This window comes from Grampus griseus (assembly GCF_964374135.1).
Source record: "Grampus griseus genome assembly, chromosome: X".
NCBI classification, from domain to species: domain Eukaryota; kingdom Metazoa; phylum Chordata; class Mammalia; order Artiodactyla; family Delphinidae; genus Grampus; species Grampus griseus.
The window spans coordinates 14,416,071-14,433,231 of record NC_138999.1 but is presented as its reverse complement, the minus strand read 5'-3'; the positions used below and the strand labels follow the sequence as shown (position 1 = coordinate 14,433,231).

The window sequence follows — 17,161 nt, the reverse complement described above, 5'->3', positions numbered from 1 at the left end:
AGCGGCAGCAGCAGAAGCAAGTAAATGCCACGAGGAGAGAGGCAGAAGGGAAAAATAAAAAGGCTAATCAAGAAAAGCTACAAGTCAACTTCTTTTCAAGGAAAAGCATTCAATACACAATTAATCTTAATTCTCCCAGATGGCCATTTTGCTTGCTTTCCAAGGTAGCTGTGGAAAGTACCAGAAACCCGTGGCCCCCATCATCACCTCTGGCTTTCAGAGCAGGAGCTAGAGGCCTGCGTTAGTTGGGATGAGTAATTTATTAACCATTTAAGCCAAGGGCCCTGTGGCCGTTGATGTGTGCCCCCGGCCTGTTCCCGAGCACGTCCTTATTTCAAAATTAATCATCCGGCTCTATCTTGCTGGTGAAGGTTTCCAGGGATAAAAACTTAGATGCAAGAGGGATCCTAGCTGTTAAAGGCCAAATGCCATCCATGGCAAGCATAACACAAAGACGAGGTGGTGAGAGAAGAGTGATGTACTCTATCTTTACGAATAAATCAAAACCTCTTCCTCTCTCTGTTGTAGAGGCGGGGCCAGAGGTGAGCAAAGATAACATTCCTGGGAGGCCTCAGTTCAGCAAAGCTGAGGAAACATTTGCATCTTTCCCCTTATTGGTGTTTGACATTTGGCCTCTGCACGCTGAAAAACCAGTCCTGTGTTTCAGATGTGAGAGGATACGGCTGAGATGAATTCCCTTCCACGTCTCCTTTCTGCCATTTTGGGAGCCAGTGGTTGTCAACACACTCAAGGTCAGTGACTTATAGCCACATGCAAGGCCAGCATCCCTCAGGAGAGTAGACTTTCTCATTATCCCTGCTGACCCAAAAAGAGGCACCCAGGAGGGAGAGAGCCAGGCTACCCGACAGAGTATTCAGAAGCACAGGTCAGCTTCAGAGAAGACCCAGAGATTCTGCCTTAATCACAGACAAGTAACTTCCACGTAAGTTTACATACAGACGGGTTGTGCAGCATAGAGTGTGGACAGCGGATTACACTTGCTTCTGGCTTTCTGCAGCCTTAGCCCTCCCTGATCTTACCATCTCCTCTACCTTCCCACCCCCACCCCCACCCCCACCCCCCACCGCCTTAGAGAAGGCAAGAATCAATCCCAAGCAAATAGGCTTTGATTTTCTGCAAAATACTGACTCTATAAAAGATGTTTCACTTGGTTTTAGAAACCAGGTACTTCTTTTTCTTAGTTTTGAAGATCATCAGAGCTCATTCTATCGTGTTCTCAAAAACAAAACACACAAGCAAACAAAAATCCCCACAAACAAAAATCCACCCCAAACTTGATACACCTTAACCTATTTACCCTAACGTAGTCAGTTCAAAGGTCCTCTGCGCCATAGGCTACACTTGGCCGGCCATGCCACACCCGACGAGGGAGAGCTGGCCCCTTCCTCCTCTGGCTGGGCCCTGAGGTACCGTGACCAGCCTTTCTGGTGCTCATGGGTCAGTATCCTCCTGACTTGGAAGTCCTCAAGGGCAGAACAGTGTCTTAGTCATGTGTGAGGCCCACAGCCAAGCCTGGTGCCCTGCACAGAGATGCTGCTTCATAAAGTTTAGCTCCCCCGATGCTCGCCTCCTTCAAGGCCCCGGCCGTGCCAAGAAGTCAAGGCCCTTACAGAGTGGGCAGTGACCTAGTTGGGCAGCTGGGAAAGAAGCCAGGTCTGGGACAGAGCAGCTCAAATATTCTGCTGAGGAACATTCCGCAAGAGACGGAGACTAAGAAATTTCGGAGGAATTTCTCAATGGTGAATTTCTGTGTTATGCCGAGCTTTTTCCTGGCTTGCCTCAGCGTGCTCAATCCAGTGTAACACTTGGCTGCATGCCCTTCCCTAGGCACACTGTTGGTATTTTCATGTCCCATCTGCTAGTGCCTCTGGAGGACATTAGGATAAGTGGGTTGATCCAGAAAAGATGCCCACTGTCCTGGCCCTCTGCCTAAGACATGCAAATGGAGAGCAGCTTGCCAGCCATGAAGCTTTTGCCTGTGCCAAAGGCATATTATTTTAAATATGATTATTATCCATAGCTACTATGGTTGGAGCAGTTACTAGGTGAGCTATGCGAAGTCCCTTGCCTGCATTCGTTCATTTCATCCTCATTTAAAGAATACACAAGGCAGATTTTTACCATCTCTATTTTAGAAATAAGGAAGTTGCAATCCTGTAATTTGACCAAAGTCACACAACTGAAAAACGGCAGAGTAAGGATTCAAATCCAGATCTGGCAGATACTAAAGCATCCCCACACCATGCTGCCTCTCATCAAACCTAACTATCTAGAGGATGAAACCCTTAACAACGAGCCCACGCAGTAAGACCAATGGAAATTACCAAAGCTGTTCTCTGAGGTAAATTTATAGCTATCAATTCTCATATTTATTTCTTAAATTAAGGATTCAACTTAAGAAATAGAAAAGAAGGTTTAAAATCTCAAGGAAGTGGATATAAAACCAGATAAATGAATTAAAAATGGAAAACACCAATAAAATGGACAAAACAGACTCTGTCATAAGATGGTGGCAGTCTCCACCTCACTCCCTCTGAATGTGGAGTTCCCAGGAACGAACCAACGGACCTGAGCTGACATTCATATTAATGTGAAAGCTTCGCTTCTGGTAAATATGAATGCCCAGAGATCGGGGCATAAATAATGGCAATAGCTGTTGGGCCCTCTGGCCCCTGACTAGGGGTTGGTGTAGGGGTCTGGGCCCTAAGAGCTCGCCTGATCAGCTTAAGGGGTTCTCACACCTGCCCAAGCCACCGTGACACCCAACAGGAGCCTGAAGCTTGAGTCCCACTCTCCTGTCCTCCTGAAGACCTCACTATCCCATTGAAGTCTACCCAGATATAGCTTATCAGCTACAGGACCTACCATGGTCAGCGCATGGCTGTGCCTGCCTCTGGGTTGGGGAGATTCAGCAGGGGCCGAGAAGGAAAGAAAGCAGAGAGTTTTATTTTTCCCTGAATTATTCCTGCGCTTATAAGGCAATCGTAGGAAACAATTGTTCCACGGCTTTAAATCTAGTAAATAAAACTCCCTTTGAGATTCCGGGTTGAAAGATGGTGGAGATCACAGTAACTCTACTGTTTATGTAAGAAACACACACCCAAAACTATTACATTTTATAATGAAACCTGGTGTAATAAAATTTGTGTTGGAGCAAAAAGCAGTCATTTTCCCCTCAGCTTTTATTGTGCTGAATGCAAGAGCCGCCACGTCCTACTTGGAGGCATCTTTGATTAAGGGCCTGGTCTCCCCACTCGTGAGCTGTCCACAGCTGGCGGGGGTGCCATGACCTTGCTGAAACTAATGCCAGAAGATGGCCGAGTTCACAAAGAGCCAGCCGCTCTGTGAAGCTTGAGCCCTCTGCCATGTGGCCCTGCAACCTCCTCCATCCCTCCGTGGCCTGCCAGCAAGCCCCAGGCCTTGCATCTTCAGGTCTCCAAGGAAAACTGGGTCAAGCTGTCCTAAAGGTCTTTTCTCCATCTTTCTCCTTGAGCACAGACTGGAAACTTCTGGCGGGCACCCGGAGGGGCCTTATTCCTTTGACACCCCCTCCCGTTACTTACTCCTTCCAGCCTGATGAACACTCCCTGGCTGTTCTCTCTCTCCTGAATCCACCGATCCTCATGAGAATGTGTGAATTTAGGTCCTGAATTGTCTCACTCGGTTCCCTGAGGGAAAGTGGGGGTTAGAGTGGGAGCGAACTTCTTACTTCTTACCTAAGGCAGTGGTTCTCAACCCTGGCTGCACACCGGACTCCATCTGGGGAGCTTTTAAAGAAACGCACTGATGCCTGGGTCCATCCCCAGAGATTCTGACTGAATTGGCCTGAGGTGTGGCCTGCACATCAAATAATGGTTATTTATCATAAGCATATATGATATTTGAGATGCGGATTGAACAATTTCTCCACCCCCGCAATTCGGAAACCGCGATGCCCTGAAGCAGCTGACACAGGTTCAGTGGTGCCCACCAGAAGCCGCCCGGTCCACAGGCCTGTTTCCTCCCCTCACCACACCTGGAAAAGCAACTCGGAACAACACTGTCACTGAGCAGGGCTGCAGACGACCATGTTAGTAGTGGTTAGGCCAACAGGTGGTCCTTAGAGCGTGGCCACGCACTGCCTCGGTCTCCGCAGAGACAGTGGAGGCCGATGTGCACTCAGGTGGCTTAGCCGGGCCGAGGAGAGAGCCAGCCTCAGTCGTCACGCCGCCCCCGCCCTGCTGAGCGCTCACTGTGGCGGGGATGGTGGTGGCGTCTCTAGAAGAAATCTAAGAAAGGCACTGTCCCTGCCATGCCGGAGCCTGAGTTAAAATGGAAGGACGGATGCTGCAAAGAGGTCAACACTTTCCAAACAGGTTCAACTGTGTGGCCGACCTTATACAGTGAAGAACTATCAGGAAGAGGGGTTTAGGACCGAAGAAGTCAAGATGGCCCCGAATAGGTTAAGGCCACTGGAGGTGGAAAAGAAACTAGACATTGGGGAACTTGGGTCTGGGGACTCCCACTCCAGGGCTGTTCGGGGGCCCCAGGGAGAGAAAGAAGTCTCTGTGTGTGATCTCAGGGTGAGGGCAGGATACTGAGGAGTCCCAACAAGACAGCGGGGGCGGGGTGATGGAGGAGAAGCGAGGGGCCAGCAGGCTAGGCCCAGCGCCAGCCGGTGCAGGACGCGGGGCCGAGCCTAGCCTCCCCCAGCCGCCCAGGCCACAGCCTGAGAATGCTGCCCCGACCGCACCTTGGGATACCCTCTGGGCCCTCTTGGAAGACAGGCCACCGTCAGAGCAGAAGATGAGGAGGAAGAAAGGCTTGTCCTCTCTCTCTTAAGTGGTCCAGCAGCTCAGAAGGAACAGAGAGTTGCCAAGTTGGCCAGCCAGAAAGAACAACCCGGAGTCCCCAGAGCTTAGGAGCCGCTGAGCACAAACGTGAAGGTCATCCCTGAGGGTCAGGCATGGCCTCCCTTGCTCACGTCCGTTCCTGGGAAAGGGCTCGCTTTCTCCTCATTCGCCCCAGATTAGGACGCTGCTGCAGCGCGAGCCCCTCTCCCATCAGGCCGGCCTCCTCCCCCCGCCCCCCACGCCGGCTCCCCTTCCCCTTTGTCTTGCCAGGAAATGTTGCAAACCCCAAATACCTGCATTCTTGGGCATGCAGCAGGCGAGAGGCATGCTTGGATTCCCGCTCTGCTTCTTAAGGACGGGCCTTTTCTTTCATCCAAAGCCCTCTTGGAGTCCCAGGGAGCTGAAAGCTGATCTGCTTAAGTCGGCAGGCAGAGCAGGGGGGGTGGGAGGGCGAGAGAGGGCAACCTTCGGCAAGGAGGGTGGCAGATTTTCACACAACATCTGCGCTGCCTCCGGGACTCCCCCCCTGGAGGGGGAGATGGTCTCACCCAAGTGCTGGGCCAGCTGCTAATCCCTCCGGGGTTCACTTGAATGGCAAATCAGGACTCCAGGGCAGCCTCGACACACCCTGTCTCCAGAGGAGGGGCTTAGCTGCACTCTCCTTCCTCAGCCCTGGAGGAGTTCCCAAAGCGCTGGTACTTTTTTACAGCCTCCCTGCTCCAAGTGCAATACAGGCCAGGGAGTCAGCAGCACACTGGCCTCACTTGGGAGCTTGCTAGAAATGCAGACTCTCAGGCCCTGCCAGTTGGAGAAGCTCTGCCACGTGCCACGTGGCTATGGCAACCGTTAGCACACCGCCAGAGACAGGAGGCTGGCCAAACACTAACACGCAGAGAGCCACGGCAGCCCAGCCCCGGTGCCAAGTGTCCAGCCGTGAGAAGGGACACACCCCATCCCATCACCCCACGGCTGCCCCACGTCGCTCCCCTCCCCCCACCCTCCTCACCCGGCGAGGCTGAGCCATTCAACAGGTCTGCAAATATTTGTGCACACGCTGAAAGGATGAGGGGAAGGACACAACTGAAGTTTGCTCTTTGCAGGTTGCAAATCAATATCGGATTCCCTCCCAGCCCCAGCGCACACACCACCTGTATCAACATGTCAGACTCTTGCGAAGGCAATAACAACAGTAATAGTACGTGGCAAGTATCTGCGAGCCCTTTCACAGACATCAGCCATCCTGGAGCCTGTTCAGATCGTCCCCTTGGCAAGAAAGGGAGAAGTCAGAGACTTCGACCGCTTTGCTCTCACAGCCTCTATGTCATCCCAGCACATGCTTCACCTCCCAGCTGAACCCAGCAACTGAATCCATGCACAAAAGCTGGAGGGAGGAGACAAGGAAAGGAGAGAAACGAAGGGAAAGTCCGAGAAGAGCGTTTGTTTTGCAGTCCAGAGAGAACGCTGAAACAACTAACAGAACGGGCGCGACTTCGTGTCTGAAGAGCAACTGCTGGGCGCGAGGCTCGGGATGCGTTAGGACAGCCCAGATCAACAGAAAGTCTGCCTGGAACCCGGAGCCAGACCGATTCCTCAGCCTTCCAAGCACCTGTGAGCAGCATCAGTGGCTGGCCTGGCCCTCGCCTCCTCCAATCCTGAGGGCTGGAGAGAAGGTAGAGGGAAAGCCAGCCAGGGAGGAAGGGGGAACAGAGAGAAAGCAAAGGGGGTGGCCCTAGGCTATCCTGGGATTCGTGCAGGCCCTTAAAAGCACTCACGGTGGGCTTCTGAGTCGAAAACCAAGCTAACAAAGTATTTAAAAACCTTTGGACTCCCAGTCTTGCCTCAAACAACAATCACTCATAAAAAGACTCATGGATGGAAGGAAATGAGGCCGTTGTTTTATTTTCTATGGGAACTCATAAGAGTTTTTAAAAGGTTAGTCTCCTTCTCAGCCCTGTTTTTTCCCTTCCAGTGACCCCAAGCTGAAAAGGAAAAATATTTGCACTTGGTGTTTAAAAACCACAGTGAATTAGCTTTTGTTGTTCATGGCAAAGCCACTATTTAGCGGCCCAGAATCAAACCAGATGTCAGGGAAGAAAGAAGGCCCCGTATCCTGTGAACTTGCCTTTCACCTTTGCAGAAGGGCCGAGGGGAAGGCTGGGCTGAGAAAACAAAATGGAGGAAGTTCAGTGGTCAGCAAACCTGGCACGTGGTCCTGATGGCATTGCTGCTCAGCTCTTTGTGGGCGTCTGCCTGTGGGACTAGAGTGCAACAGCTCTGGGACCCCGGATGCACAGTGCCTCTGGACTTCCAGAAGTTTCTTCTGTGGACAGTAGGCCAACAGCACTATTCCCACAGGAGGCAGAGACCAAGGTGAGCAATGGAGAAGTATGGAGGAGAGAATTAGGAGACAGAAGAGACACAAGAAGAGGTCAGCAGGACTTGCTGGGACACTCAATCTAATCTATCAGAGAAGGTGGAAAAAAAAAAACCACCCTAAAAGGAAAAGAATATATGCTCTTTCTGCAGCCTTCCAGGAGAGTATGAGGACGAGATGAGTGTTCGGTTTTTTCAGTCTTGCTTCTCTTTAGCACACCACCCACCACAACTCACAGCTTAAATCAGGCAAAAAAAAAAAAAGTTCCTATGGGGCCTAGTCTGTTTCTCCGTTTCCTAAATCTAGCAGCATAAGAAAAGAGGAAGTTCTCTCCACACCAGGACCCTTTGTAACCACTCAACAAACATTTCCTAAGCCCTCCCTCTTTGGTCAGTAAGATATTTGGGTGATACCAGAGGCCTTGGCTACTACTCCTGCCCATGAGAAGTTTACAGCCTACTGGGCAAGACAGACATGTTCAGGATAACCACCATAATAATGGCAATAGGTACCATTTTTCAAAATATAGTGATGTGCCACTGACTGAGCTTTCCGTATAGTATCTTATTTAACCTTTACAGTAACCCTGTGCAGTGAGTTTTATTATTCCCATTTTACAGATGAGGAAACCGAGGCTCAGAAAGCTTAAAGAACTTGATCAAGACCACACACCTATTAAGCTAGCAGGAGTCTTTGTTTTTTTCACTGATGAAGCCCAAGCGCCTAGAACAGTGCCTAGCACATAGTAGGTGTTCAATAAATATTTACTGAAGAAAGCAGCTTGGGGTGCAAGGAGGGGCTTTCTGGGGCCTTGGAGATGAGCTGGGAAACACGGCTGGGATGTTTGCAAAGAAGAGGGTAAAAGGCACACTGGGAAGAAAACAGGAAATGAATAAATGAACCTCTAAGGAAACACAGCTGTTTTACAAAATAGCAAAAATAGCAGGAGGGAGTAGCAAAAGAGCAGGAGGGAATAGCAGTTAAGAGAGGGACCCTTGGACTTCCCTGTGGTGCCGTGGTTAAGAATCCGCCTGCCAGTGCAGGGGACATGGGTTCGATCGCTGGTCCGGAAAGATCCCATATGCCGCGGAGCAACTAAGCCCGTGCGCCACAACTACTGAGTCCGCGTGCCACAACTACTGAAGCCGGCGCACCTGGAGCCTGTGCTCTGAAACAGTGAGAAGCATATGCACCGCTACAAAGAGTAGCCCCTGCTCGCAGCAACTAGAGAAAGCCCCCGTACAGCAATGAAGACCCAACGCAGCCAAAAAAAAAAAAAAAAGAGAGGAACCCTTGAGTCAGAGAGATTGGGGTTCTGCCGTGGCTCTGCTGCCTATGAGTTATGTGAACATGGCTAAGTCACACAGTCTCTCAGTGCCTCATTTTCCGTATCTGCAAAACGGTGATAAGAATATTACCTACTATGGCAGAAACTGTTCATTTCCTACTAAATCTTCCATATTTGCCTTCCCTTTCAAATTCATAAGACCTCAATTTTTTTTAACATCTTTATCGGAGTATAATTGCTTTACAATGGTGTGTTAGTTTCTGCTTTATAACAAAGTGAATCAGCTACACATATACATATATGTGCATATCTCCTCTCTCTTGCGTCTCCCTCCTACGCTCCCTATCCCACCCCTCTAGGTGGTCACAAAGCACCGAGCTGATCTCCCTGTGCTATGCGGCCGCTGACCTCAATTTTTTAAACTGGGTCCATTGCCAGACAACCAAAAGGCTCCATGTCCAGGCCTCCCTTGTAACTAGGGGCTGCTATGTGGCCAATGAGATCAAAGCAATTGTGCTGTGGGATTTCTAAAAAGTCTCTTTAGAACACAAGAGCCATGCTCCTTTCATTCTCCTGTTTGGGCCAATGATGTGATGGCTGGAGCTCCAGCAGCCATCTTGGACTGGGAAGATGAGGGCCACAAAGATGTGGAACCAAGAGCTGGTAGGAGCCTTGGTCTCCACACCAGTCCTGGACTTCTTTTACATAAGAGAGGAGTAAAGTTCCACCTTTTTGAAGCCTTTGTTAATCCCCAATGGATATATTTACCTCAAAGAGTTGCTGGGAGGATTAAAAAGATAATACAGACCAAGTAATTGGTGCTGGGCCTTATACATAGTAAACACTCAAACAAATCTTAGCGATAGCAAGTTTTGCTGCTATTCTTATCACTATTATCATTATTGTTGCAAAATCCAGAATGTTCCCTTATTCTGCATCAGGCTGAACCATCTTCATTCAGTTATTTAATTAATGAGTTTTTTAAAAAATTCCTCAGTATTGTGTCTTTCATGAGAACTTGTTCATGAGTCTTTCTATCTCGGGGTCCCTGATAATAGAACAAAGTATTTGTCTCTGAATTTCATCACCAAATCATCCATACAACCAATAAAAGAAAATCTAGGCCTCTTAATGAAACAGGGAGGGGAGGGGTTAGGACGTTAATACTTCTGAGCGTGGTGACTGGAAAGCCTTAATTAAATTCTAAGTTCGGTCAAATGCCCCTTTTTGGAAAGCGCCATGGCAACTCAGTGTCTCAAAAGAGACTCCCTTTTCCCAACCAGACAGACCTTCACGTTTCGGGACACACACGAAAAAAATATAAAGATACTATTTGCTTAAAAAGTTCTGAGAGTCAAGCATAGTGCACTGGACTTCAAGAGACTTGCCAAGAACTCTGGATCCTTTTACTTAAATCTCCCCTTCTTAGTGCCTTTCACAGATTGTGTGGTTTGTTCCCGAACTCAATCAATAAATGTTTCCTAAAAGATCTAAGGAAGGAAATAAATGCCATGAGTTAGCAGGCGTGGTTCCCATTGGTCAAAGGACTGGCTGCATTCAAATTACCAAGGATCCACGTAGGAAAACTACAGTATCTCAGGCGCCACCCTAGACCCACTGAATCAGAATCTCTGGGTGTAGGGCCTAGGAATCTGTATTTATTATTATTATTATTTTATTATTATTATTTTTTTGCGGTACGCGGGCCTCTCACGGTTGTGGCCTCTCCCGTTGCAGAGCATAGGCTCCGGACGCGCAGGCTCAGCGGCCATGGCTCACGGGCCCAGCCGCTCCTCGGCATGTGGGATCTTCCCGGACCAGGGCACGAACCCGTGTCCCCTGCATCGGCAGGCGGACTCTCAACCACTGCGCCACCAGGGAAGCCCTAGGAATCTGTATTTTTACAGCTACCCTGGGGATTCTGATGTGTAGTCAGGTTTGGAAGTGTTCTGAAATGCCCCCCTCCCCTCAACTCTCTCTTAGGTTGGGTTACTTTGAAGTGAAGTCTATGATGGGGATTCTAATCACATGAAGTATGGAGGGGGTACTCTCAGTGGAGGGGGCACAGGGAAGCAGGATGCAGCTGGGGGGTGGGCACGGGACTCGACAAGGATGTGGCCTCGGCTGGAGATGTGGTTCAGCCTGATCCCGCAGGGAGCTCTGTAATACAGGTTACATCATTTGGCAGACAGCAATTCTCTGGGGAAGGCGGCTGTAGCCTTCAATGGCCAACACTCCCAGCAGCTGGAGGAGGAGTGCGCCAGCTGATAAAGGAGATACAGGCAGGGCACCAACAGCAACCGCTTCCAACTCCAACCTGCTAGACTGGAGTGGAGCTGGCCTCAGTACTTTTGTGGCTTTGCTCTTCATGGAAACCTTCACGTCTACACTCCCCTTGCTGACTTGGCCTGAGTTTACCTTTTACACAAGGGTCTTGGACAAAAGTGTAACCTGTAGGAAGGTTTTCAGAATCCAATACGGTCCTTTCAAGGATCAGGGCGCCTGAGTGGGCACACCAATTACCAATGCATCTGCTGGGGTTATCATTTGCTTGCTAAGTTGTGCCAGGAGCTGGCCCAAAGTCAATATCCCAGAGTCCTTCTCATGAGTTCCAGCCATATTCACTCATGTTCCCGAACAAGCCACTCAGGGACTCCAGACCCCTGGCGGTCCGTCCCCTCTCTCTTCTCCCCTGACAAATCAAGATGCAGGCTACGGAGCTTCCTCTGGCTTGTTCTCAATGACTCCTAAATAGGTCACATCACTCTGGAGACTGGCCAAAAGCTAATTTTGTATTCACCACTGACCTGTTTCTTTCCTCTGGTACTTCAGGAAAAAGTTGGGTGAACGCCTTTTCTCCTTGTTTAAGTCCCCATCCCCTGGAGCGAAATTTGCTGCCCAGGCCACCGTGATGTATTCAGAGCTACTGCTACCTGGTCAGTGGATTGCTACCCAAGCTTGCTCGCTGCCCATCTGCTGGGTTCTTGTACATACGTGCACATGTGTGGAAAGTTAAAGGCCCAGTAGGCCCCCGTTGGAGCTGCCTGGCCCCAGAGCTGTTCCGGTCCCCACCAGGCTTAACGCCAGGGTCTGTGGAAGGAGTCCTTACCACGTGGTCAAGAAATGGGGAGCATCAATGATAAAGCACACCTCAGTTCCCCATCTCTCAGTTGCTTTTCATCAGGAGATCAGACAAGTGCAGCGTACGCAGCCCTCCATCCCCCTAAGGCGCCCCACCGCGACTCGGTCTCTGCTCTCATCAAGGACGTGCCACCATTTTGTTTCTTATATTGGAGCAGGTTTCCAGGAAAGGAAGCAGAGGAGGGAGTGCAGAGTGAGGAGTGCTAAAAAAAAAAAGGGGAATAATATGTTTTCCTTTTGTGGTTCATTCAAATCCAAGTGGAAGCTCAGCACTTCCAACCCAAGTCTGGAGCTAGGAAAATGAAAAACCGAGGCCTGGCTCGACTGTCTCTCCAGAAGCTGCTCTGTGGCAATGCCTTTATTTAATTGTAAGATGTCAGTCTCCCTCTCGGTCTCATCCCAGATTTCATCACTTGTTTTGTTTTGAGACATTTCATTGTTTTTCCTTTCCTTCATAAACTGAGAACTCCGTGCAGCTGAATCTGCGTGGCAATCTGGCCCTACCAGAAGAACGGAAGTCCTGATTCCTAACAGAGCTCTCCTCGCTCTGCCCACGAAATCTGAAACCACCATGTCAAGTTTCCTCCTGGTAATAATACAATGATGATAAAATGAACATTCTATTCATTCGGCAGATATTTATTGAGCACGTACTAGGTGTCAAGCATTATTTTACATGCTTTGGATGTGCTATTGCAGTTAATTCTCACAACTATTCTATGAGCACACACTCACCATCTCCCATCACTCACATCCCAAACCCAACTTAATAATGAGGCAAGACCAGGGTTGAAATCCCAGCTACCCACAGGAAATACCTGGCACTTGCTTTGCTGAGTGTTTCAGGAGGAACATTTATGTGCAGATGGAGCTGTGTGTGTGCGTGTGCGTGTGTTAAGTCCACGGGTGTGTGCATGCATGGGTGGCTACATATGCACTCCTATGGAAAGCTCTCCCTTGAGCCCGGGTAAGTGCTTCCCATTCATAATAAAGTTGAAAACAAGACCCCAACCTCCTTCACCTTGCATGGCTCCCCACTGCTGTTTCCACAAACTGGGAAGGGAAAGCCACTAACATACCACTCTGGCCAGGCTGGGCCTCACCCTGGGCCTGAGCTGCCCCTCAGTACCAGAACCTTCTACTGGGCAGGGGCTCCAGTTGACAAGAACAATTATCAAGTACCTGGATCTCCACAAGGAGTCTAGGATAAATTCATACAAATGCAAATGTTTGGGGAGAAGAGGCCAGAGTCTGTCGAGTCACAAGTAGGGCCCCCAAGTTTCCATTTTGGGTCTCTTTACCTTTCACGCTGGCACTCCCTCCTCCTCTCCGACCCCCTCGCCTTACTGAATCAAAACTAACCATTCATGGGCTTCCCTGGTGGTGCAGTGGTTGAGAGTCCGCCTGCCGATGCAGGGGACACGGGTTCGTGCCCCGGTCCGGGAAGATCCCACATGCCGCGGAGCGGCTGGGCCCGTGAGCCATGGCCGCTGAGCCTGCGCGTCCGGAGCCTGTGCTCCGCAACGGGAGAGGCCACAGCAGTGAGAGGCCTGCGTACCGCAAAAAAAAAAAAAACAAAAAACAAAAAACCCGAAAAACTAACCATTCCTCACTTTGATCCTTCCCAGCTCCAAAGTGAAAACACCTCACAATGGTTTAAGCATTAGCCTTTCCTACTGAATTTGCATTTTAATAGCAATTACAGGCCTAATGCTGAAAGGATAAACCTGAAAAGTCAGCAGGTGGAAGAGAATGTGGGCACGGAAGGGGAGGAGAAACCAGTGGGCTTTCTATAGTTCTAGAACTAGCTAACGCTTCACTTAAGATTTCTTGGGGGATCTGAACAAAAGCAAAACTACCCAGGAAGGGGAAAGAACACTAAAATGGTCTTAAGAGCAAAGATCATTCGGGGACAGAGAGAGAGCATTAGATAATCTCCAAGGTCCCTAATAGTTCTAACATTCTGATTTAACTTTTTCTTTCTTTTCATCTTTTTATGACTCTGGCTCCTTAGCGTTAAGTGCTGAAGAAAAGACTTGGCTTCCCCAAATCCAGATGTGTTCAAGATGGCGGCACAACTGTTGTCGCAGGTAATTCTTGACCCTAACAGTTGAGTTTATGAATTGAAAGGCATTTTGTGGACCTGGAGACAGGAAAGTTAGGCCACCCAGTTCCATAAGGAGCCAGTGTCATTTCGTGTGAAATCACTTCAACCAGAATGGTGCTAGCTTTCACTGAGCTCCTGATGGATGTGAATTAAGTTTAGCTAGTCTGGCTACCTCAGATAAGTAAATTCCAGAAGCTTTCCAGTTCCTTTCAGATTTATGAGAAATGACATCATGCACTCAGATTCAGGATTCCTGAGTGAGTCCAACACTAGGAGAATGGATACGATGGAATGATAAAACTGGCTAAAAGCTTAAGTAGTCAACGTGGGGAACAAAGAACATGTGAAAGAGATAAAAGTCATTTTTCTCATTTGCTCACACAATGACAGGAATCCAAGCCCCGACCAGCCACAAAACTTGCAGTAATGGGACCAAATGGTTAGCCTTGGAATTCTAGTCTTTTTCATTTGGGGAGTACACGTAAGAGATTCCCCCAATGTGTCAAAGGGGGTAGCTTTTCATTCTCCTGAATTTGAAATGCTTTGGAGAGGATGTATCAATAATTCACAAACAGAACAAAGTCTTGACTTTCTTTGGCTCTCTCCTTTGAGCCTTGTTAAATTACTTCTGCTGCCTCTGAGTTATAAGATGCTAACCTCGGGGCTGCATCTTTACCCTGAGTCCGTCTGGCCTGGAATTTCATTCCATTGCTTTCTTTTACCTTTTGGAAAGCACACCAATGCATGAAGACAGGAAGACCAAGGGCCAGCAAACCTGCCCTAACTTTCTGACGCTGATGTGGAGTTCATCACTGAGAACTTAGCCAAGTCTCCAGGGCCTGGTCCCAACAAGCACACCAGCCTAAGGCCTTCATGGTGGCATCCCATTTAAGCTTCTGCCATGGCCAATCGGAGAGATCCATTCCAGGGCTGGCCGTGCCCAGCAGTATACGTCACAGCTGCATCGGTAACAATGCGAGATTACTCTACACACGTGAAAACGTCAAACGAGAAGGTCCTGGAAGCCAAGCCAAAAGGGAATCTGCCACCGCTGGCTGTGGCTGCAGGGTGCCTCTCCCGATCCCAGCTGTCTGTCAAACATCCTAACCAGCCTATGAAGAAACCCACTGTGGTGCTAGCTTTCTAGAAAAATAATGAGAACGATTAACCTTTCCTAACCAGGCTTCTAAGCACTGAAAGAACCGCAGGATGGGAAGAATAAGGGAAACAGAGGAAAAGCTGAGATCTGCTCTGCCCAACATGACAGCCACTAGCTATATCTGGCTATCGAGCACTTGGAATGTGGCTACTGTGAATGAGGAAATGAATTTTTTTAATTTATTTTATTTTTTTTATTTATTTATTTTGGCTGCGTTGGGTCTTTGTTGCCGCACGCGGGCTTTTCTCTGGTTGCGGTGAGCGGGGGCTACTCTTTGTTGCGGTGCGTGGGCTTCTCACTGTGGTGGCTTCTCTTGTTGTGGAGCACAGGGTCTAGGTGCCCAGGCTTCAGTAGTTGTGGCATGCAGGCTCAGCAGTTGTGGCTCACAGGCTTAGTTGCTCTGCGGCATGTGGGATCTTCCCGGACCAGGGCTCGAACCCGTGTCCCCTGCATTGGCAGGCGGATTCTTAACCAGTACGCCACCAGGGAATCCCCTGAATTTTTTCTTTCATTTAATTTTAACTTGAATACTCACACTTCAATTGTTGGAAGAACTTGAATATGAACCTTCTTTTTCAATTTTTGTAGAACTTCATGAAATCTAAATACAGATCAAGTATTTTGGATGCAAATTTAGCATCTAAATTGAGATGTGCTATACATGAAAATACACCCTGGACTCTGGAGACTTAATACGAAAAAAGGGTGTAAAAATATGTCATCAATGTTTTGTATCAATTTTATGATTTGATTTTCATATGATGTTTTGTTGATTTTGTATGCTGAAATGATACAGAATATTTTATAATTATTGGGTCAAATAAGATACATCATTAAAATTAGTTTCACTTGTTTCTTTTGCACTTTTTTAGGCGGCTACTAACATTTTTAAAATATGTAAGTGACTTGAATTGTATTTCTAATGGTCATCACTGACTTTGAATGAATAAAATCAAAACATTCCAAATCACTGCATGTAAAAGTATGGATTATAAGTCAAGAAGAAAATATGAGTTTTTAATCAGCTAAAGTGAATTAACTCACGGTGGTTTGGAGTAAGTTAGCAAAACCCCTCAGTGAGTAGGCCAACTCGGGGGCGCCGGCTCACTAGAGGCTTCCATGCTAAAGCCGGGCTGGCTGCCGTGTTCTACAACAGTGGTCCTCCAGTCTTGGTCAGGGGACCCCTGGGGGTCTCTGAAAACCTTTCAGGGAATCTGTAAAGTCAAAACTATGATCATAATGATACGAAGACATTCCTTGCCTTTTCTGCTCTCATTCTCTCCTGGGTGACAATGTGATACCATACCAGCTGGAATGCAGAAGCAGATATGAGAATCCGGCAGCCTTCTACTAAGCCAGACTTCTATGCAAGATATTTGCAAAAAAAAGGTAAAAGAATGTCACTCTTCTCACTTACATTCGTCTTGGAAAATATAATTATTTTTCTTCAAAATATTTTATTTATAAACATGGAGTATGTATAATGTAGAACATGTACTTATTATTGTTAATTTTGGAATAAACTACCAAGTAAATCTTTTTTACTTCTCAGTTTTAATTCCTAATAAATAAATAAAGATTGATATTAACTCATAAGAGCTAAAGCTCTTTGGGGCCCTCAATAATTTTTAAGAGTGTAGAGGCGGGGGCTTCCCTGGTGGCGCAGTGGTTGAGAGTCCGCCTGCCGATGCAGGGGACACGGGTTCGTGCCCCGGTCCGGGAAGATCCCACATTCCGCGGAGCGGCTGGGCCAGTGAGCCATGGCCGCTGAGCCTGCACGTCCGGAGCCTGTGCTCTGCAACGGGAGAGGCCACAACAGTGAGAGGCCCGCGTACCGCAAAAAAAAAAAAAAAAAAAGAGTGTAGAGGCAGGACTTCACTGGCGGTCCAGTGGGTAAGACTCCACACTCCCAATGCAGGGGGCCCGGGTTCGATCCCTGGTCAGGGAACTAGATCCCGCACGTCGCAACTAAAGATCCCGCATGTTGCAACTAAGACCCGGCGCGGCCAAATAAATAAATAAAAATAAATTTTAAAAATATATATATAATTTGCGAATATTAAAAAAAAAAAAAGAGTGTAGAGGCATCCTGAGATCCAAAACTTGGAGAACTGCTATTCTAGAAGGACTTGGTAGCACGTGCTGCTGACGGCCCATCCCATATCTCCTCGCCCACCTCGGAGTCCTCCGGCAGTTGCTGTGAACACTTTCCCACTCAAACACCTGGTGCGTGCCCAGG

At 48.4% G+C, this 17,161-nt stretch overlaps 1 protein-coding gene across 4 annotated transcripts in view; it reads right to left on the bottom strand.

The window, feature by feature from the left end:
- NHS (NHS actin remodeling regulator) overlaps positions 1–17,161 on the bottom strand; it is a gene marked incomplete at both ends in the record, with an annotated part of 345,228 nt that overhangs the window by 101,913 nt on the left and 226,154 nt on the right. For 2 of the 4 annotated variants that reach the window (XM_082681253.1, XM_082681254.1), the window contains one exon: positions 5,147–5,180. The exons of the other annotated variants lie outside the window; for them this stretch is intronic. In XM_082681253.1, coding sequence (XP_082537379.1) covers positions 5,147–5,180 — 34 coding nt within the window. Of the gene's footprint in view, positions 1–5,146; positions 5,181–17,161 lie in introns of those variants that run through there. 4 annotated transcript variants of the gene reach the window in all.